Source organism: Numida meleagris, chromosome 7 (genome assembly GCF_002078875.1).
Source record: "Numida meleagris isolate 19003 breed g44 Domestic line chromosome 7, NumMel1.0, whole genome shotgun sequence".
Classification (NCBI taxonomy): Eukaryota; Metazoa; Chordata; class Aves; order Galliformes; family Numididae; genus Numida; species Numida meleagris.
In genome coordinates this window covers 7,291,982-7,313,769 of record NC_034415.1, presented here as the reverse complement: position 1 = coordinate 7,313,769, position 21,788 = coordinate 7,291,982, and the positions used below count along the sequence as shown (strand labels likewise).

General features: G+C 52.2%; 1 protein-coding gene across 4 annotated transcripts in view; it reads right to left on the bottom strand.

Annotated features, from left to right (window-relative positions):
• Nucleotides 1-21,788, bottom strand: part of ASTN1 (astrotactin 1) — a 41,619-nt gene that overhangs the window by 10,796 nt on the left and 9,035 nt on the right. For 2 of the 4 annotated variants that reach the window (XR_002441257.1, XM_021405102.1), the window contains exons 2-16: nucleotides 15,810-15,997; nucleotides 13,243-13,636; nucleotides 12,570-12,743; nucleotides 12,331-12,438; nucleotides 12,075-12,224; nucleotides 11,277-11,444; nucleotides 11,127-11,211; nucleotides 5,306-5,380; nucleotides 4,603-4,740; nucleotides 4,261-4,411; nucleotides 3,941-4,107; nucleotides 3,654-3,848; nucleotides 3,245-3,372; nucleotides 1,525-1,629; nucleotides 1,194-1,382 (exon numbers count right to left, since the gene is read on the bottom strand). Coding sequence is in view for 3 of the 4 variants with exons in the window: in XM_021405102.1 (XP_021260777.1) it covers nucleotides 1,194-1,382; nucleotides 1,525-1,629; nucleotides 3,245-3,372; nucleotides 3,654-3,848; nucleotides 3,941-4,107; nucleotides 4,261-4,411; nucleotides 4,603-4,740; nucleotides 5,306-5,380; nucleotides 11,127-11,211; nucleotides 11,277-11,444; nucleotides 12,075-12,224; nucleotides 12,331-12,438; nucleotides 12,570-12,743; nucleotides 13,243-13,636; nucleotides 15,810-15,997 (2,415 nt within the window). In the remaining variant the exon portion in view is untranslated. The remainder of the gene's footprint in view (nucleotides 1-1,193; nucleotides 1,383-1,524; nucleotides 1,630-3,244; nucleotides 3,373-3,653; nucleotides 3,849-3,940; nucleotides 4,108-4,260; nucleotides 4,412-4,602; nucleotides 4,741-5,305; nucleotides 5,381-11,126; nucleotides 11,212-11,276; nucleotides 11,445-12,074; nucleotides 12,225-12,330; nucleotides 12,439-12,569; nucleotides 12,744-13,242; nucleotides 13,637-15,809; nucleotides 15,998-21,788) is intronic. The other 2 variants (XM_021405105.1, XM_021405104.1) reach the window with 2 other exon arrangements.

The window sequence follows — 21,788 nt, the reverse complement described above, 5'->3', positions numbered from 1 at the left end:
ATTGCCAGCTGTGGCTGTGGCATGCTGCTGGCAGCACATCCACTGCTCTGTGGGAAGAACTTCCTATGAAAGGCTCTGCCAAGCCAATCTCTGAGACCCCTGCGAGGAAAACAGGGCTGTTAAACAAAGCCCTGAGTACAGGAGCACTGCTCAGCCACCCCAGCAAGCTGGAATTGGATCACTTTAGGCTGGCTGTGAATTGCAGCTTCACAGGCACAGAGGGAAAGCAGAGGAGCCAGAGAATGAGATGTCTCTTGCAATTTCTCAGTCAATATCCAGCTCCTGACGTTTGCAAACAAAAAGCAAAGGAGGGAAAGTGGCAGGTGCCAGAGCGAAACCAAAATGTGATGTTGTGGGTGGAAAGAGACTGCCAGACCTGAAAAGCCTCCAAGCAGGAAAATCAAAGAGGAGGAAATTGCAGGAGGGAAAAAAAAAAAAATACCCCAAAACAACAAGTACTCGCAATCAAAAGATGCTACATCTGGATCCAGCCCTCAGCAAAGCAGCAGTGGGGCTGGACACAGGTGGGCTTGGGAAGAAGCCCAGGCTCCAGGAGCCTGTAGCATCCATGCTCAGAAATGAGCGTTTTACACTCAAGTGGTCCCCCATGCCCCGGATTTCCAGCTCTCCCCTTGCCTGTGCTATTTCTAAAGCAGCTTGCAGATGCTTGCACCTTTATAGAGAAGGCAGAGCTGTGCTGGGATCCCACAGCCCCCAGCCCAGTTGTCCAGAGTCCGGTGACCAGTGCAGCGCTGGTGCGCAGACAAAACAAGTGAAAGCAAAGTGCTGACAACCCGAGAGAGGAGTGCACATCAGCGGGAGGAAAGTCTGGCCCCGGGATGCGAGTGGAAGAGAGCAGATACGGAGGAGACAAAGGAAAGGAAGGAACAGGATTAAAGGCAAATAGCAGCTAAGTCCAGAATCAGACAGGACAGCTTGGTGGGATTAGCGCCTTCGTCTTTCATCTCCCCAGGGATGTGGGTATTTATTTTCCTTGCTGGCCGGGGCTGATGCTGGCTGCAGTCCATGAAGTCCTTGGAGCAGCTTCAGTGAGCGGGAGGGGGTGTGGAAATAGGAAAGTGAGGTGGGGCACAGCCTTTGCAAAGGCTGGGCACTGTGCCTGCTGTGCCAGTGGCAAACCCAGCTCCTGCTCAGCCAGGGGTGGCTACGCGGACAGCCCTGGGGACTCCTACCTTTGCTGATGTCCTCATACTCCAGCCAGAGCTGCCGCTGGACCTGCCTGTTGGGGTACCAGATGGAGCAGGACTCCTCAAAGCCATACACGGCTTCTTGGATGTAGTGGTTGCCAAACTGGTCCAGCAGAGCCACAAAGTCCCTGCGGGAGGTGGCCCCATCCAGAGAGTGCAGCGCATTGCTGAAGGCTGGGGAGAAAACACAATGAGATGCTCATATCCCCAGGGGATGCTCAGCCCTTGGACCCTCCGCACATGCAATGCAACCCCTGCAGCCACCATCCTTGCAGGCACTGCGTCCCATCACTGCCCCTTCTCCCCACATGCTTACACTGGGAGATGGTCAGCTGGTTGAGCCGGACGTGGTACATGACAGACTGCACCTTCCAGTGCTGCAGCAGAGGGTACCCTGACACCTCGCTGAAGTTCACCATCCCTGCCAAGAGAGGACACGGTGCTCAGACGTGGGGTAACCACAGCAACCATGGTCTCTTGAGCCACGACCAGGGTGAGATGACAAAGGGGAAAGGCCAGCACAAATCGTATCCCCACCATCAGCTGTGCCACACTTATTAACATTGCAACTTTGAAGGAAAACCCATGGGCTCATTCCGTCCTGCTGGCCAGGATACACAGCAGAAGATAACGAGTCTCCTCCTACATCCCTCCTGCCTCCCTAGACATGCCCAGGTGTGCTAATTGCTTTGCTAATGAGAGCTGCAGTTTTTAAAATGAGCTGTTGGCAGGCCTGGTCACCATCATGCTGTGGTTGTGGCCAGCCCAGAGGCTCTGGGGACTGAGCTGGATATGAGGCACAGGGAAGTCACCTTCCTATGCTTATAGTCCCTTGGGGCATCAGGGCAATGCTGGGCTTGGGCAAGACCTGAAACCCTTCTGAGATGGCCAGGATGAGGGTTGGGGTGGTCAATCCAGAGACAGACCTCAGAGCAGAGTGATCAAGAAGCCACCAAGCCTGTGACAAAGCCCCAGAAAAGGAACTGAGGGTGCTGGTGGCCTTCATTTTGGTGGCCAGAGCATCCTGCAGCATGCTGCAGAAGGATGCTGGGACTCGGCCACCTCCTCCCCAGTGGCCCCACTGCCACACATCCCACACGGTACACCTCTGCTCGGCAGGGAAGCAGCTAGTCCTGCTGCTAAACAGCCCCACGGCAGCAGTTCAGGAGGAAAACAACATGCATCCCCCTCCTCAGCAAGAAAGGGAGGCGGAGGATAAGGGAGATGAGGTCTTCTGCCTTCCAGTGCTTCTTCCTTCGGTGCTGGCTGCTGCAAACAGCTTCAAAGCATTGCTCTTCCCTGCAAAGTGTTTATGCAAAAACAGCCCTTCCTTACTCAGCAGCTCTGCCTCTTGTGTATTCACAGCAATGCCCAGATCTGCCTACTGACAGCACAGATTTCACTTCTTTTCCTTTTTTTCCCACCCTCTTAATCAGCCACAAAGAGCCAGCAGAGCAGTGGGAAATGAATAGGATAATTTGCTGGCTTCTGCCTCTCTGGAATAATTGCCACTGAAGTCCCCAGTCCCTCGTGATGCTGTGGTCGTGGTGGCATTGGCTTTGTCACATCTGTGACATCCTCTGGGCACTGCCAAACAGAGCGAGGACCCCACCTCAGTCCTCACAGCCCATAATGCTCTGACAGGGAAACCAAAATATATTTGTGGTTTTGAATGCTTCTTTACACCAGTGACTCCAATTTGGAAATCAAACGAAAACTATTTGGAAAACATTTTTGCCTGCAATAAGAAAAGCCTTTTTGCAAATTCCCCAACTATCTAATGGACAATTGAGCTTTTACACCACACAATTAATTTGCAGCCTCTCCCTCGCAAATGGACAAGCTGGCAGAAGGCAACCCATTGCAGAGATGTTATAGGCTCCCCCTATTTGCAGTTGGCTGAAAGAAACATGGGAAATGCATCACCTTCCCTTACAGCTGCTGACACAGGTGGGCACCGGGTGCTGAAGCCAGACTGGATGCACTGCATCTTTCAGCACCCCCAGGAGGATGCGGGTATGGCTGGGCTCACTCACCAGTGAGGAACTCGGGGTCAGGTGTGGGGTCCGAGAGCTCCTCTTGGCACTGGTTCTCCAGGGGCACTGTGGCCACCACCAACCCATCTGGCAGCTGCTGCTCCAGGCCTCGGGCAAAGTTGTTCTGCCTGGAAGTACAGTGAGGAGAGGAGGACAGGGCAGGGAACAAAGCCCAGTGATCCATCCCTAGAACTCAAACAAGCACCGTGTTCTTCCTCTGGTCATGAGTCATGAGGGCCATCATGGCTCTTGGTGGCCATCTTCAGATGCGCCCTTACTGGCAACCCATCCACCTCCTGCAAAGCTTGGCCAAAATGTGGTTGGATGAGGGTCTTGGAGACCCAAGGGCTGCAGAGAGGATGGCAAAGGCTGACCCTGCTGGTGGTCATCTCCCTGCATTACCACTCACCTGAATGTCCCTTTGAGCACCTGCCCTGGGGCCACCTCCTTGGAGTGGTTGTTGTAGCCATAAAAGATCTCCCCGAAGAGCGTCTGGTTCATGGGCAGCTCACGGGGCTCACCGCAGTCCACGCCATCAGGGCACGACTCTGAGATGAGCTGGCATGATCGCCCATCTGTGCCCAGCTTGTAGTCCTCGATGCACCTGGGAAGCCAGCAATGGGGCCCACCATCAGCTGCAGCCCCACCAATGGGGATCAAGGCCACCCCAGCTGGGGACAATGATGGGGTGCTCACCCACAGAACATGAGGATGTTGTAGAGCAGAGGGTCATCAGGCAGAGGCACCATCTGCTGCAGGCACAGCTGCTCACAGCCCCCATTGAAGCCATCTGAGCAGTCAACACCAACGTGGCGGTCATAGCAACCCGTGCCATCCTTCATTGGGCTCAGGCCCGTCGGGCACTGGTGGAGGGGGAAAGCAAGAGGTGAAATGGGGGTGGTGCTCTCTAAGGCCCTTGCATCAGAAAATAATGTCAGGGAAATATGAAAAGGCCACAACTTGCACCAAAACCAGCTCCTACTGCAACAAATATTCATCCCAAGTTGGCCACGCACCACGCAGCCCGTTGAGTCCAGCTTGCGGTCTGCAATGCAGCGGAAGTTCTTGCTGCAGCCCCCGTTGTCCCTGGAGCAGTCACGGACAGGGCCAAAGGAGTCAAGGAGAACCTCCAGGCTGTCGAAGGAGGAGGAGGTCATCAGCTCTTCCCTATGGGGAGGGGGAGGAGGAGGAGGAGGTGTTTCACCACTGTGTTTAGTGCTAGCAAGATGTACTTGCAAAATGTGGGTTGGGAGAGACCAAGCTCTCACCAGCCCCTATCTTCTTTGGGCTGTCCCTTTGCTCCGTGGCCACACCACCAGTACATTTGCTGGCCTTGCCTTCGCCTTGCTCACACCTACCTGACCTCCACTGCGTCCTCCATCACTGTCATGTCAGTCTTGCACTTGGCCGAGGGGTTGATGGCCAGCTCAGCCGGAGGGATGACGAAGCTCTTGCTCAGCGGCAGCCACATGCCTTCCCCCAGGGTGTAGGTAAACCTGTCAGGAGAGGTGGGCACGTGGGGAAACACCAGACCCAGAGGGCCAGTGATGCCCCTCTGATGTGGGAACACCATGCAAGGGCAGAGCAGACAGTGTAGTTGCTGAAACACAGTCCTCACACCTTTCCCCTTCTTTGCAAAAGGAGCTAGGCTGCTCCCAAATCTATCCCCAGCTGGATACAGGCTTCTCCAGCACCCATCTGCCAGGAGCACGTTGCTGGGGAGCGTGGGGAGCAGGAGGGATAACGAAGGATTATTCATGTATTTATTCCTCCTCTCCAAGGTGTCTGGGGCTGCTGCAGCTCCAGGGCTAGCAGGGGGAGGCAGCAGAGGCAGGTGCTCTGTGAGATGTATCAAGAGGGGACAAGTCTTCCAAATGCACCCAAATGACCTCAAAAAGCAGCAGTGCGACCTTTCCAGCTCACATGTCCCCAGGAGGTGGCACAGGGCGCTGCTGAGCTCAGCCATGCCATGGGAGACCACCTGCTGCACCCTTTCCAGAACTAGCATCAGTGTCTGGACGGGAGACCCAAGGAATGGTGTGAAGCTGAAGGCAGGCTTACCGAAAAATCTTATCTGATGGCTGCTCACCCAGCACCAAGTCAAAGCCGCGCTGGAATATGGTGTATGGCCAGGGCCTGGAAGAGAAACACAGGAGCATCACGCCAGCATCCCAAAATGCTTCCCCAGATCTGCACCGCAGCAAGAACCTGTGATGCACATACAAGGTGGGAAAATAGTTCCGTACCCAAAATTCTGGGAGAGTGAGGGAACTTTTGGCAATCTTTAGGACTTGGGTGTTCCTAGATAGAGAGGTTCCTAGATATCCCATCCTTTATTCTGGGGTACGGTAGGCTCCAGTCCCCCCTTCCTACTGCTGCAGCACCCCTGAGCCTCGCAGCCCTGTACCCACAGGTACCACCCCCCTGTTCTCACCATGGGAATGTTGACACGTGTCTAGGGACAACTGCACCCACGGCCAGGATGCTTTGGGATGTGCATCCCATGCAGCATAGCCCCACTTAAAGAGAATCCTTTGCAGAGCACCTTTTGCAGAGCAATCTTCACAGAGCATATCTTGCACAGGGTCATTTACAGAGACTCTAACAAGTCAGAGACCATCAATGAAAAAAAAAAAAAAAAAAAAAAAAAGGAGTCCAGAGGAGGAAAAACCAGATCCAACCAAATTCCACTTGTGAGACAAGCTCAGAGCTGGAGATTCTTCCATCCTGTCACCTTTAAAATGCCCGTTGAGGGCACACATCTGCACGAGCAGCATGGCAAGCACCCGGTGAGCCTGGGGATTTTCTCTGGAGGCAATTACAGCTCTCCTGCACAAGCACTTCAATTCCTAATCTGAAGTTATTTCAGCAAGGACACAAAAAAAATCCTGATTGCAGGATTAGAGCACTGCTCATTTCCTGCCTGGGACACAATGGCACTTGTGTGACCAGGCGCAGGATTACATCCAGCAGCGGAGCACAGTGCCCTGGATAAGGTCTGTGCAGATGGGAAGCAGCACTCTCCTCACGTCTTGCCAGCTCCTTGAGTGCTGCCCATGTCTGCCTTCCCACACTGCTGCAGACGGGCTTTATTCTCACTTCTCCAGAGTGCACTGGGCTGGGAACAAAAGCAGAGGCAAGGTATTGTTCCTCGTCAGCTTGGCTGGAGAAACGGTTGTGAAGAACTGTGCCGCACTTCCAGTAGTCCTCAGCCCACAGCAGCGATGCAGAGGCAGGGTGGCCAGCCCAGGGATGCAACAGCACTGTGCCACAGGGGCTGGATATGCCTGCAAGATGGAAATCAGCACGAGGCCACACGACAGCCCCCCAAGGGCACAACTTCCCACAGTGCCTAAAAGTCAGGCAGTGATGGCTTCAAGCTGGGGCACTCCACCCAAAGCATCTCTCCAGGAGCTCCATGCCAACTCTTCCTCCCATGAAGCTGAAAGTCCCCTCCTTGCTGCGTCGTGCCTCCTGCTACTGAAGATGAGGACACGTTCTTCCCATCTCTGCCTCTTCCCTCTGTGGTTCTGCCACTGTTTCATTCAATCTTCCTTCTCCTGTGCATCACTGTAGGCTCCTTGCTGCTCCGCTTGCAGGTGCTTGGGTTGCACAGTCTTCAGAGATCACAAAGTGAACAGAGACAGATCAGAAGCAGTCCTACGTCTGATCAGATTGGGTTAAATGCGCCAGAAAGGACAGCTCTTGGCTCCTTGCAAGCCTTGGCAAGCAGGTAGGCATTTGAACGAACAAAATGGGGTTCACTGGGCACAAGACCCAGCAAGCTCATCCAACACCATCAGCAAGTTCCTATGGACAAAGCTATGCAATGCATCACCAGCATGAGCATCTTTGCAGGACATGTGGTGCTGAGCTAACACCGAGCTGGTGGAAGGGAGAAAGGGGCTGAGCAGAAGGTGCTGAGAAGTCATTGCACGTGAGCATGGCTGCAAGGCCACCAGTGGGTGGTTAAGCATTGAAAATAGGTGACTTGACACCTGGTCCCCAAGCTGCTGGTGCTTTTAGGTCCAACCACCAACCCATGCCTGTGACCGCTCTAGATCACGTCCCTCAGTGTGACATCTACTGTTTTCTTGAACACCTCTGGGGACAGTGACTCCATTACATCTCTGGGCAGCCTGTTTCAATACCTCACTGCACTTTCTGAGAAGAATATTTTCCCTAAAATCCAACCTGAAATGTGATCCAAGAGAGTATCTCCCACCAGCAACGCCCATCCCAGTACCACCACCAGCCCTATTTCAGCTCTGCCCTTGAAAGGGTTTCCCCCAGGCTTCAGCTTCCCACCTCCCCGCCTGCTGCCATCCCTTCCAAGCAGCTCTTTATTAAAAATGCTAATGCCGGCACTTTCTCTCCGGGCTGCTCGTAAATCTGCGAGGAGAATGGGGCGGGGAGGAGGAGGCGGAGGGCTGGTTTGGTGAAAGGATCTGAAAGAAAGAGGAGCTTTTTATCTGGCCATCCTTCAGGCTCGCAGAGCAGAGGCACACAGCAGGGGATGGAAAGAGACAGAGGAGAAAAAAGATAGGCAGAAAGAGGGTGGGGGGGGAAAAAAGGAGAAAAAAAGAGCTAAAAGAGCTTAAGCAGAAAAAGTGCTGTCCTTGTCACTTTGCTGTGTCCCTGACTGGTCCACTGGGTGCGTGGGAATGGATGTGACTGGGTGCACAGCTCACAGGGGGAGAGAGAGACCCAAAAACGTAGCACCACATCAGAGGGTCTCAAGCGGTATCAAAAAGGTGGGAAAGGGAGGCATCTGCCCTCAGATAGTTGTCTGAGCCCACTTTGCTGGAGAGGCTACAAGGCTGAGGGGTCTCACCTGGAGAACAGTGGACAAATTCATGGAATCATAGAACCATCAACTCATTAAGATAGGTAAGACCACTAAGATCATCCAGTCCAACCATCAACCCATGCCTGAGGCTACTCAGACCATGTCACTCTGTGCCACATCTACCCCTTGCTTGAAAACCTCCAGGGATGCTGACTCCACCACCTCCCTGGGCCCCAAATCTCCCTATGCAGGGGTGAAGAGCAACAATAATGGAGAATGGAAGGGCATGCTGATCCCCTTAAATGCAGAGGATCTTAGATCTCATTGTGTTGCCTTGGGTAAGAAGAACACGTGGTGATGGGACAGCCATGGGACATCACATAATGAATCCATGGGCTCAAGAAGTATGAATGTGGGCAAGAAACAGCTTGCTAGCTAAAGGCACAATTAGCCATCTGATTTTGGGTAGTCATACCATGCCGCAGCTGTGGGAACTTGGTTCAAACAAAGTTGGCCGGATTGCTGGAAACCACTTCTCCTACCTGAGAAACGTTAGAGGAAAAGCCAAAAAGCAGCTAATTAAAAATGCATAGCGGCGCAGAAAAGCAGACTGCTATCAAACAAACAGCGCAAAGCACATTTGTCTAAAACAGCTGAAGAGCAGCACACAAAGGCAGACGATCAAATTTATCCGCTGCACATGATCAAAAAGATCTCGTTTTTGAAAAAAAACGATGCTGATTTAGGGAGCAGATGCGTTCGGTAAGAGATGCACTGGGATGGCACAGATCTCAGTGTGGTACCCAAAATACACGTGGCACACAGAGCCTCGTTGCTGTCGCCAATAAAGCTCCAAAGCCCCCTGCTTTCCTGACCTTCCCTGTGCTCAGAGGCAATGGGATCCTCTGGGGCCAGACTCAGTGGCTGGATTGGGTCGTAATATTGGAGGGGTTAGGAATGTTTTAGACAAAAACCTGCCAGAAGTGACTTAGATGCTGTTGGTCCCCCTCGGGATGGGGGATGGAGCAGCTGATTTCCAGATGTCTCTTGCACAGGGGTCTAGGGAAGATCCTTGAACACGTGACCTCATGGAGGTCCGGACACCACGGAGACACCTGGGACAGGGCAGGAAAGACCTCCATCATCACACAATCCTGGGGGCAGATGGGAATCAGGAATGGGCCACAGCATGGAGAAAGATACTCATTAAACATCCAGCTTAAACCAAGATGCTTGGCATGGCCACGCTTTCCAGAGATCCTATCAACTGTGAAAGCCGCAGGCAGGGATGATGGAGTTGGTTTCTGCTGCTACCATTTTCTGAAACTAAAATCTGACAGGTTCAAGGCAGAGGCACAAAATGACCCCTGTTTCACACGTCTTGAGAGAGGAGCTCTAGAAGGACAGTGAAGGAAAACCCCAACCCACAGCATCGCAGCCCTTGGGGGAACACAGGGAGGAAGGGGCAGGAGAATCACAGATAGCTCCAGCATGGTCTGGGGCCAAGGAAGGGCAAAGCTCTGCTTGTTTTCTCTACCCTAGATGTAAGAGAAAGTTTGAGATGCTGTCTGTGATTCATCACAGCATAACTTCAGTATCTCAGAAGAACCACAGAATGGCTGAGGTGGGAAGGGACCTCTGGAGGCCACCTGGTCCAAACCTTGCTCCAGATGGGACACCCAGAGCTAGCTGCCCAAGAAACCTAAGACAACATGTGTGCTGCCCAGGCACAAACACTGCTGCAGGACGGCAGGCAGAGCACAAACACAACTAAAAACCCATAATGCCAAAACCACACACAGAAAAGAACAAGGCCCCTGGCCCTATTTATCCTAGGGGCGATGCTGAAGACCCCTGTGAATTAAGCAGAGCAAATAACTCCTTCTTAAAAGGCAGGAATGCATTTGTCCTCCCTGCCCTTGGCTTCCCTCCTGCTTGCTACCATCCGTGTTTTTTCTCAACATCCAGCCTTTTCCCCCCTCCCCCTTTAGATGGAGCAGTTCAGTCAGGAAGAAGCTAGAGAAGAGCAAGGTGCAAGGAAGAAGTGAGGCTGCAGTCCCACACCCAGCAGCAGCAAAAAGCAGAGCAGAAGGAAGCAAACACACCTACGTGTGTGATTACACGTGTTAACTAACAGCCTTGGTGGACAAATTCATTCACCCCCTTGCTTTGCGTGCAAGGAGTGGGCCTGGCACACTGGGTAGCTGTGGGCTCCTTCCACCCCACCCTGAGACATCACGTGTCCTGGGCAACCAACCCCATGCCCATGCCCCTGTCCCCACTACTCAGTGCTGCTCATGGGAGGAAGCAGGGGAAGACATGGGGAGCTGAATACATCCCTGCAGGACACTTGTCCCCTGGGGATTAGGTTGAGGACCCAACCGTACTGCCCCACGTCCCCATCCATGCACCCCGTGAGCACCAAGCTGTCCCCAGCCTGGCTCAGCTCACCCGTAAGGACAACCACCTCATCTCCTGTGGCCAGCACGGGGATTAATTGCTACCTTGCTTTAAAATGAAAGAAGGGGGGAGGGGCTGGGGCTGAGCGGCAGGGCTCTCCCGCCCTGCTCAGAGGGAGGCAGAGGCACAGCAGGGACGCAGAGGCCAGCCTTTGATGGCTTTCTCTTCCTGCTGGGAGCGCTAATGACTTCAGAGAGGGTGTTGGGCACCGTGAGTGGAGGGGAACGGGAAGAGGCTGGAGGTGCTGATGCATACATGCATGCTTGCAGGTTTTTGGTGTCTAGGGTACATCAGAAATTTTTCCTCTCACACTTCCAGGGGTGCAAGGACGTTGAACAGACATCTCCTCGTGCAGGATGCAGGAGTGCCCAGAAAGGGAAGAGGAGCAGTCCCAATGCTCTCTGGGGGATTGTTTACTCTGAAACCTAATGACTTCTTCAACACCACTGCGCCTCAGCTCTCATTATTCTGAACAATAGAACCCTCCCCTCCTGCTGAGTGGCCACAGAGCCCACACCCTGCTGACCTCAGGGCTCACTGAGCTGCTTTTAACTCTTTCACTAAAGGGGATTTCCCACAGCCCTGCCTTGCTGCCGCAGCCCAAGCTGGGCACAGTGCTGCGGGTACACTCACCCCTGGTTGGTCCCCCACTCATTCCGGATGCAGAGATGCTTATGGACAGGGTCTTTCATGTAGCCCTCATAGCAGAGACACTCACCTACAGGGAGAGGGTGCACATCAGGGACAGGGGGCCCTGCAGGACCCCCACCACCCCCCGCTTACCGGTCTCAGGGTCACACTGATGCTCGCAGGGGTCAAGGAGGCGGCGGGCACAGAGGTCCAGGGCCCAGGGGCCACTGGAGTTTTGCTGGGAGAAGAGGACGACCTGCGCCGGGTTCAGCCAGTCGCTGGCGTCCAGCTGGCTGCCCTCCAGCAGGATAAAGCGGCTCCCTGCCGCCCGGGGGGCAATCAGCAGCTGTCCCCTGTGTCCCGTGACAGTGCTCTCCATCCCAGCACAGCGCCCTCCATCCTGTGAGAGTTCCCTCCATCCCATGATAGTCACCTCTGTACCATCATGGTGCCCCTTCACCCCATGATGGTTCCCCTCTCCCTCTCCCCGGCGATGGTTCCCTCCATCCCAAGAATCCCAGGCCTCCTCTGCCCTGTGATGAACCCCTTTGCCCATTCCCTCTGTCCTGCAAGCCCACCTCCACTCCTTGCCTGTCTTCTCTAAACCACGACACCCCCTCCACCCTGTGTACAAACTTGCTATCCCACAATATCCACCACTCATCCTTTTGGTGTTGTGCTGGTGCCATCCATCCCATGACAGCCCACTCCATCCCGCAGCCATCTCCTCCATCCCATGACACCCCTCTCCACCCTATACTTGTCCCCACCATCCCAGGCCCATCCCTATCCCCAGCATCCCTCTGCCCACACTCATGTCCTCCATCCCACATTTCCCTTCTGTCCCGTACCCACTCCACACCTGTCGCCTCCATCATTTCCCCTCCCCTCTGTCACAGCTCCCACCCATGGCTGGCATAGGTTGGAGATTGTAGGACCACAGTCACTCACCATCAGCAATGAGGTGCTCAGGGACATGGAGGGTGATCTTGACGACAAGGGGGCAGCTCATGTGGGAGGAGCACACCATGCTGATGATGCAGCTTGTCACGCTGATGAGGGTCAGAGTGGTCTTGTTCACGGGGCTGCGGGGGGACCCCACTGCAAAGCACAAAAATGCACTCCTAAACCCAGCATCCTAGGAGATGGGGACAGTAGAAAACAGTGCAAAGGTGGGAGTCCTCACTGTCCACCCTGCTGCACCCACCTCGGCTGCGCCTCCGACTCCGAGAGGGGTCCGTGTAGAAGGTTAGCTGGGGATCAGTGTCTGCCTCTGTCCCCGAGTCCCCTTCAGGGTTCAGAAAGGCTGAGCCAGCTGTGGGTGACACCAAACATGGTCACGGCAGTGGCAGCACTTTTGCACATCCCATCCCCGCATTACCACGAAGGGCAGCAGGGTGGGCAGGCACAGTGCAGCATGCCCTGTCCCACCCCATCCCTGGGCACCTCGAGCCTTGTTGTTGATGCGTTTGCGCTGGCTGCTGGAGGTGTGGGACAGCAGCGTGGCCTGCTGGTGGTTGGAGTCCACAGGGCTGGTGGCAATGATGTTGTCCTTGTATTTGTTCATCAGGGACAGCTTCGCGTTATCGCTCCCTGGGCGGGAAGAATTGGAGGCAACGTCTTTCAGGGAAGAAGACCGAAAAAAGAAAAACAGAACGGAGGTGAGAAAGAGATTTCCTTGGATCGATCCCCAGCATCCACACAAGGATGGTGGACCAGCCTGCTCCCAGTGCAGCTCCTCAAATGCCCAAGGGGATCGGCACATCCACCAAGCCTCGTTAAACACTAAGATTTAACATTCAGGGCACTTCTGCTTAGCCAGGTCTGCGAAGAAGGCCCCTGGAGAGTTTTAGGAAGCACATTGTGGCTTACCCAAACCCTGTCAACAGAAGGGCTTTTGGAGAGCCACTAACATCTCGCATGTCCAGAAAAATGGACAAAACACTCAAGGGAAAATATCTATATGCTATGAAGCGGAAAAGAGAAGGTGGACATGGTTTGAGGGACATGGATTAGTGGGCATGGTGGTGATGGGTTGACAGTTGGACTAGATGACCTTAGTGGCCTCTTCCAACCTTAATGATTCTATGGACCCAGCTCAGCCCCACTGCTGCCCGACCTGGCGTGAGGTCCATGCTGGACTTCTCATTGCAGCCCTGCAGCGAGTCGAGGGTGCGGGTGACCTGGCTGGCGAAGTCCTCGCCACCATTCATGCACTCGCGCTGGAGGTGATGCCGCAAGTCGGTGATGTCGTACTCGTAGCCATCCAGGATCGGGGTCTCGCGGATGCTGAGGGTGCCGCTGGAGTTGTGGCCCTGCACGCGGGCATTGCGCAGGCTCTCCCGCCCGTGCCCCCCAATCAGCACCGAGGGGATGTAGTGGATCTCGTTGGCCGCCTCGGCGCTGGCACTTTTCTGAGGTTGCGGCACGCGGCGCCGCTTGCACCACCGCCGCCGGGTGTAGAGGATCATCACCAAGCAGAGGATGGAGAGCAGCAGCGCAATCATCCCTCCCTGCAGGCACAAAGCAGCGGGGCTCAGCAGGGACCACAGAACAGCCCTAGGATGCGGGCTGGGAGCAGCCCGACCTCACCAACAAGAGCTCCCGGCACTGCGGGGTGAAGCCTGCCTCGAGCAGGGCCGGCTTTGAAGTCGCCACTGAGCCATAAAAAAGCAGCATTTAAAGCAGAGCGTGGTTTGTTTGCGCTCTCCCGCAACGTCTTTGAAAGCAGCAAGCGGGTTTATTATAGGCAAACACTCCTACGGGCAACTTTTTCTGACCCATTTCCAGCCGCTTTCAATGCTGTCACTCTCAATCTCGGCAGATTTTCCCAGGGCATCCTGTGGAAATTTCAGCACAGATTAAGCGAGATGAAGGCTTGGGACAGCAACTGAAGCAAGGCTTGGGGAATGCCAAATGGAAGAGCTCGGTCCTCACAGAGGCCCCAGGCACACCCAGCCCCGCCACCTCCCATCATCCCCAAGGTCACTCAGAGACGTCACCACTGCGGAGCGGATGGAGGCGGTGAGATGAAAGCTCCAGCTGGCTCCTTGCTCCTGGTTTGCCAGGAATAATAATAATAATAACAATAATAATAGTGAAGAAAGAGCGCGTGGAGCCAGCTGAGAGCTGCCTGTCCATCCATGCCTCCGGTCCCCCTCTTCCTTTTCATGCAATAGGTGTTCTTGATAAAATAAAATAGTAGTCATAATCTGCTCCATTAGGACAAAACATTAAGGAAATTATTGAACGAGGAGCGGGAGACAGAGCTGGGAAAGGAGCCCTAATGGCCATTATGGCTTCGCCCTCTTCCATTCCCAGGATAATGGAGCTGCAATGCATCCCCGCTGCCCGCCTCCCAAAATTTCTTTAAAAGCAAAAAGAGAAAGACAAAGGAGGAGACGCCAGCAGTGGAGGAGACCAGCAGCCCTGCAGATGCGTCTCTCCAGGCAGGAACCAAGTGGACAGATATCTGTCAGCACAGATGAACATCGGCAATGGATTCCCACCTGGGTGTGCTCACTCAGTTCCTATCCATGGGAGCCCAGAAAACCTTCATCCCTCCCACTGGGACTTGGCAAAGAATGCACTGGGGCCCAGTGCTGGGAGGGTTTCTTGCATGGTCCCCATGCAGAGTGCTGTCATGATGGATACAGCCCCTCGCTTACACTACGCTCACCAACCAAACGGGAATGAAAGAAAATCAGCCTTGAAAACTACATGTGACTTTGACCCCAGGCACAAAAGCCAACCTCTGTTTGTCAGGGCAAAGGATGCTGCCAGAGCTGAGTGATGGAAAAGCAAGGGAGAGGGAGGATGCAATCTGTACTTACACACTTTGGTGCAAGAGCTGCAGGCATCCTTTCACCAGTTTGATAATAAGACTCATTTCACATGCTCCTGCCTGGCTCTGGGCATTCAGCAGTGATCAAAAAAACCAAGACCACAGCAGCAGAGTGGGCTGACTGCGGGGCCAGCATCTCCCTGAGGCAATTCTCATTCTTGGAGAAGGGACCAAAATAAGGAAACAGACCAAAAGTGTTTTGGGGTTGGCTTTGCCAGTGATTTTTTTTTTTTTTTATCCTCGAGACTAATCAAGTGCAAATGATGGAGGAGAAGCCTGGCCTCCGGCTGCAATCTGGAAGAGCTACAGTCCTCTCATTAGGGTAGGCACCATTAAACAGCCTGTTTGCAGCCTCGGCAACACATTGTCTCCAGCTAATTATCTTCCAGTGGCTCAAAAATGGTCAGTCCTTCAGACTTTTCCAAGATGAGGAAAAATAAAAACTCAGCCCCCCCCTGCTTCCCAACCCCAGATCTCTGCCTCACTCTCCTTTCTCTGCCATTAAAATCTTTTCCCTGTGGTTCTGCACGGGGGACTCCCGCATGAAGCTGTGCTGAGCAAAGTGGTGGTGACAGTGCCCGGTGGCACTGTGACACCGCTGCGCGCAGGCACCCGGGCAAAGGGCTGCCAGGAGAGTCACTGTGAATTAACCCCGTATTAAGCTGGATGCGACCTTCAAAGCCCAGGGTGAAGGATTCCCGCAGAAGCGCACGGCTCCATTTTGGTGGCAGAGAGTGTGAGTCATTTGGAGATGTGAATTGTGGGAAAAGCGTAATGCAGCCCAGTGCTCGAGCATCCTATCCATCTCTATCCCAAAGCAGGAAGAGAAGGGGTGCACGTACCATGACGGAGATGTGCAGGATCCTCAGCTCCTCCTCAGCCGACTCGGGCTGGGGCTCCTCGGTGGGCTCGAAGCCGGGCAGGTTGGGGGCCCCGTCCTGGTGGTGGATGTGGAAGAGCAGTGTGCCGTTCTCCAGCCACTGCTGCCGCCAGCGCACCAATGGGATGTCATCTGTGTTGCCTGAAATCTCTGTGAAAGCAAATGTGGTCACAAGGGGGGGTACCAGGGGAGTATCCACCTCACCCCAAAAAGTGGGTGTAGGGAGCAGCCAGGGGATGGTGTGCCACCACAGATGGATGCCAGCATCCCTGAGGCTCTAATTCAGCCAGTTTTTGCTCATACGCTTCACGTTACATGCAGCCCCAGCCGCAGGGAGCAGAGAATACGGAACAACTTCTCAGGATCGCTAATGGGATCACTGGGGCTGCGCAGCTAATTACTGCAAACGGAAAATATAATGACTGGAGCAACGTGCACGTGGCTGCAATCGCACCTGCAGCGCTGGCTCCCACTAAGGTGCGCTCAGAGCTTTCAAGGCTTTGCCCACACACTGCAGCTCCCCACACAAGACACAGCCCCAGTACCTGCACTGACATCTGTATCTTCCGCCCAAGGACCCTGACCTTTCTAGATGCCTTCAGCTAGAGGTCTTTGGCACTAGGGCAGATGGGCAGTGATGGCTCCGGAGGAAACCCAAGCAAAGCAGCAGAGGCTACATGCCTAACCAAACCACGTTCACTCATCTGGTCCAAAACTTCATCAAATCATGCAATCATTAAGGTTGGAAAAGACCACTAAGATCATCAGTTCCAACCCCAACCCATCCCCACTGTGCCCACAAACCACATCCCTCAGTGCCACATCTACAAGGTTCTTGAAAACCAGTTCACAGATGAGGCTTAGCGAAGGGGTGGGGGGTGACACCAGCACATCACCAAGGGAGATGGGCACTGCTTTAACCATCTGCACATGGGAAGCCTTGATCTTGCAGCTCCAGTGTACTATTTCCATTTCAGCTATTTTTTTTTCCTGAAAATGCAAGCACGATTTGCATTTGCTGTCATGACCATGAAAAGCAAGATGAGCTTCTCCCTTGCCACATGGGTCAGTCCAGTGTGGTCTCATTTATACTGTGTGCTTTGGTGGCACTGGGAGCTAGCCTGAGCTCACTTTGCAAATTGTCATCCTTATTTTGCTCGTCTCAAACCGCCTTCAAATGAAAACTGGAATTCAATTATCGTGCCGAAAAACAACATTTTAAATTTACCGTTAATTAATTTCATTAGGCTGCCTTAAGTGAGCTAGCGACTGGATGTGGGGGGTGAACTGCATCAAAAACCAGGTCCAGCCTTTCCAAAGCGATTTGATTAATCAAAAGAAACATTAACAAGTGAATTGGCAGACGGTTTCTGCTCAGCACGGGCTGTATTTCTGGTGGCAATCAGCGTGCTTCCAGTGTCCCAAGCAGAGAGATGCTGAGCTCTCCTTGGGCTACTGGGAAGCAGAGCTGAGAGGAGTGTACGCATCCCTGCAGCCAGAAGCACTTTTGAAATTCCCTCTAAGCACTGAGCTGCGTGTTTCAGCACTGGATCCCCTTTGAAAGTCTGATCCCAGGGGCCACAAGGGTTTGAAAAAGCCCATCTCCTCCTCTCCCACCTGGTCTTTATTCATAGGCTGAAAGGGGAAAACAAGCTTTCCTGCTTTCTCAACTCCCCGCGGCTTCCCAACTTCAAATGAACTAGCTCAAATTGAAGAAAATATTCTCCCCACACCTGCTTGCTAATGCGAAATTAAGAGTAATTAAGGCAAGAGCTTTCATGCACAACAGGAACTCAACGTCCTGACATTTCGAAAAATGTAAATACCAGCATTTCCCCCATTGTGAAGACTGGAAATAATAGATACTAAGTATATGACATTGTGACATTTAGAAAGCTGGAGTAAAAGATGTTTTCCCCTGATCTGACATATCATTGAAAAAGCAGCACCCTTCAGCTCATTAATATTTGAGGAGGACTCCTTGATGGAAGTTATTTAAATGATTAATAGATTATAGTAAATTTAGGCCTTAAAATAGGCTGTCATAATTTCAAATTTATTTAAACAGGCTTATTTCTAAAAAGAATAATGTATTTCAATGAAGAAAGGGAGTCTTACTTTAAAAGAGCACAACATGTGAGCCGCAGGGCTCACATGCGCGATCCCACCCCCGCCTGCCACCCTCCCTCCTGCAGCTGCATCACATACAGGTCAGAGGTAGAAACAGGGACAACACCCCAGGAATCAGCCCCCATCACCCCAAACAGGTAGGCTGTGACCTCTCCATCACCACGAGGGGCAAGGCTCCTCCATTGCCTCTGCTCCTGCAGAGCCTGGGTAGGAGAGCTTCATCCTCAGACCCCCTCCTCCTCCTCTCCCTGATGGTTTTAGCAGCACTGCAGCTGCCCCACCCCCCTCTATTTCTACTTTAAAAATAGATCTACAAATATTTTCCTGCCCTGTTGATGTTTTTTTGGAGTTCAGCTCAAGTACGACCAAGACCATAACCAAAACCAAGACCATAACCATGCCTCCTTGTCTCTTTCTCTCCCATCCCTCAGCCCAGCACCTCTCACTTCTATCTTTTTCCTGCTCTCCAAGCAGACATCTCATCACCTGATGGGACATGCTACTGTGACTCACTGGGGCCACTTATTGGGAGTGCTGATGGGGATCAAGTTCTACGTTACGGCTGGTGAATGTCAACCTCATGGACCAGCCCAAAAAAACACAGTCCTGGAGACCCCAGAGGAGGTTGGGAAAGAAGACAGAAAGCCAAAAAATGGCAGCAGGGAGAGGATAATTTCAAGTTCAAAGTTTGAAAGATATTGATGATAGGCCTTGTCCCTGCATGGCTTTCATTAAGGCCTGGATGTGAAGCCATTAGCACTAGTATTAACTTCTTGCACCTCTGTTAAAAAATAGCCTGCCTGGGTCAGGGGTTAATAACTGTAGGACACCACTAATTACGCTGTGCTGTGTTTTCCTGGTATCAAGAGTGGTCCAGGTCCTTCCCATCCATGGGAGCAGCAGCCCCACAGACCCCAGCAGATGTGTTCAACATAGTGGCTGCGGTGCTCCCCTCTCAGAGCATCTGTGAGCAAAAAGAGCAAACCAAGGAGAGGAGAGCAGGAAAGTCTGGATGGGGTTGCTGGAAGCAGTGGAGCTACACCTGCTGCATATAGATCACCCCAGTAACCTCATTTTCTTGGGGACAGCCACCCCAAGCCACAGCAAAACCTGTCCTTGAGCTCTGCACGTTGCTTTGTAGCAGCCCAATACTGCATGCGCATGCAGAGCCAATGCTCTCAAACCCCTGCAATGTCAGAAGTGTCGCCCAACACTGACACAGAGCCATTACCAAGACCATGAAATGTGCTGGGAGAGGAAAACACACAAGAAGAACAGCACTCCCTAAAAACAAACGCAATCTTTTGAGGGGAAAAGAAAAGGTAAAACAGATTTTTTGTTTCCATTTGGAAGCATTTTGCGCTAATAAATGCCTCTGATTAGGCAAATGAACTCTGCCATAACGCCAGTCTCTGCAGAGTGCAGCTTTTGACTTGGACTTATACTTCCTCATTAACATTTAAACCTGGCTTATCTTCCATCGGAACCCAACTGTGTTTTTATTTAAGTTCCCCATTAGCTTGTGCATTTACTCTATGCCTGAACCTCGTGCATCCTTTAAACAGCTCTACCCCAGCTGAAGCAAGCCCTGGTCCAAAGGTCTCTAAAGCCTGTAGCAACTCAGGAGCCCATCCCACCACGAGCCATTGTGCTGGAACCTCAGGATGTGATTCATGGCAATTCAGATGTCCAAAATGCATATCTTGATATTTAAGCAGGTTTTTTTTTTACCTCTGAGATTTTACTGACACATCCTTCATGGGATAATACTCGCATTTTTTTATTGGCCTGCTTAAACAAAAACCACATTCATCCATTCACTGCTGACTATTCATATTTTATTTGCAATTTTTTCCCCCTCTCCGGGCTCAGGTAGGAAAGCCAGCTTGCTCTGTAGGTCATGCTGCCTTTCTAAGACAATCCAGATTTTCCATACCAGCAAACACAAGTCTCACCCTATCTGTTAGGTACCTGCGTCACAGGAGATGGCACTTTGTGCAAAATTTCAGAAAGATCCATAGACCCAGGACAACCTGGGTCCAATACGTCACCCCACCATGATGCCAAACCTGGGGCTGGTACACGTGAAGCCATCAGCTACTGTAGCAACGCTGACAGCTAACCGGGTTTCTCCTTGAAACATAGGGTGCCTTTGCTTTTGGGAAGGTCATTAAGGAGTTCCTTTTCAAAGCTGTACTTGTGTTTTACCTTGAAATGGGATTTTTATCCCAAATATGCTACAGTCCTAACTTGTCCCTTTCTTTAATAGCAAAGCCCTCCATCACTCCTGGAGTGACACTGTGTCACACCACTGCTTCCAGAGCAAAGGACACTGATACATCATTAACAAAAACGAGTCATCTGGGTTTGCTCCACAGCTGTTGGCCCAACAACGTGACACATCCCATTGCCCTGTTCTTCGCTGCAGACCCAAGGACATGCTCAACCACACCTGTAAAACATCCTTTCCAAGGAGATTTTTCCACCACATCTGTCAATTCTGACCAAAAGCTGGGAAAAATTTGGCTAATGTACAGGGCTGCAATAAGCAAGTTGGTATACTTGTTGGTGTTTGGTTTTCACTTTTGTTTTATTAGTAAGGTCCCATTGACCATAACTACAAGATAGGAGATGTGGGATGAGAACAAACTCATGTCTTGGACCAACACTCAGGAAAGTACCTCTGCTTTACAATCACATGGAAGAAAAAACACAAAACAACACACCCCACAACATAACATTGAAATATATGCCAGCAACTTAAGAAATGTAACATTTATATTTATGTCCTGGAAAGGACCACGCCTGTAGTAGGTATCCCATCCCAACACCCTGCAATGCCATCACATCACATCATCTCCTCCAGAGGGAAGCCCAGGTCTCCACAGAAAGAGCCCAAATGATGGAAAAGTTCTCAGCCAAGAAAAGCTACTGCCCTGGCTACATTGCCTCCCAGCAAAGCCCAATGCAATTTAATCTTCAGTAATCTACAGCCACCATCCACCAGATCCTGCTCTGCTTGTCTCTACGGGCTTGAAGAGCCCCATAGCTCTCCAGTCATCTCTGCTGGGCTCTCTACTGCTTGGCAATGAGCTTAGAAAGCATCATGGCCAAAGGGCAAAGTGCTCTTGGAGGAGGATTCACAACAGATGTACGAGATGTAGAGTATGAACCCCTCATTCCAGTGAGTGCTCAACTACAAGAACAGGAGGACAACTACTGAACTCTGACACACCCCAGCTGGTGGAACAAACCTTGATGGACAAGATCCCAAACTCATAAGAAAGTGGAAATTACAGACCAGTAAATTCTACTTCTGCCCTGGTCAATCCGTTAGAGGAACCAGCTGGCTGTATGGATAGATGTGGGTCATGCAACACCATACACCAGTAGATAAGGGTGATCCAATTTGATGGACTCACTTCAAAGAGGCCTTGTCAAAATCCATCCTCAACGTTTCCAAGAGAATCTAAGTCGGGATGTCACAAGAGGGAATGTCCTCTGGAAGCCCACCATGCAGGGGGGGAATAAGGTCACATTTCACAAGGAAAGGAGGTTACCAAGGAGCCCCACAGAGCTCTTTGTCAGGACCTCGGCTGTTCTGAAGCACTCTGGAAGAGGAAATGAGTGACAAAGCTGGTCACCAATGCTAAATTTAGGTACTTCAGAGCTAAAGCTGTGAAGTGCTAGAGAAAAGTGGGCAAGAAAGTGGGCAGGTGAAATTCCATGTTGATGACAGCACGCCCATCTCCAGCAGTATTCAGGTCAGCCATCTCATGACAGAGGCAGCAAAGGAGGCTCCAAAAGAGGA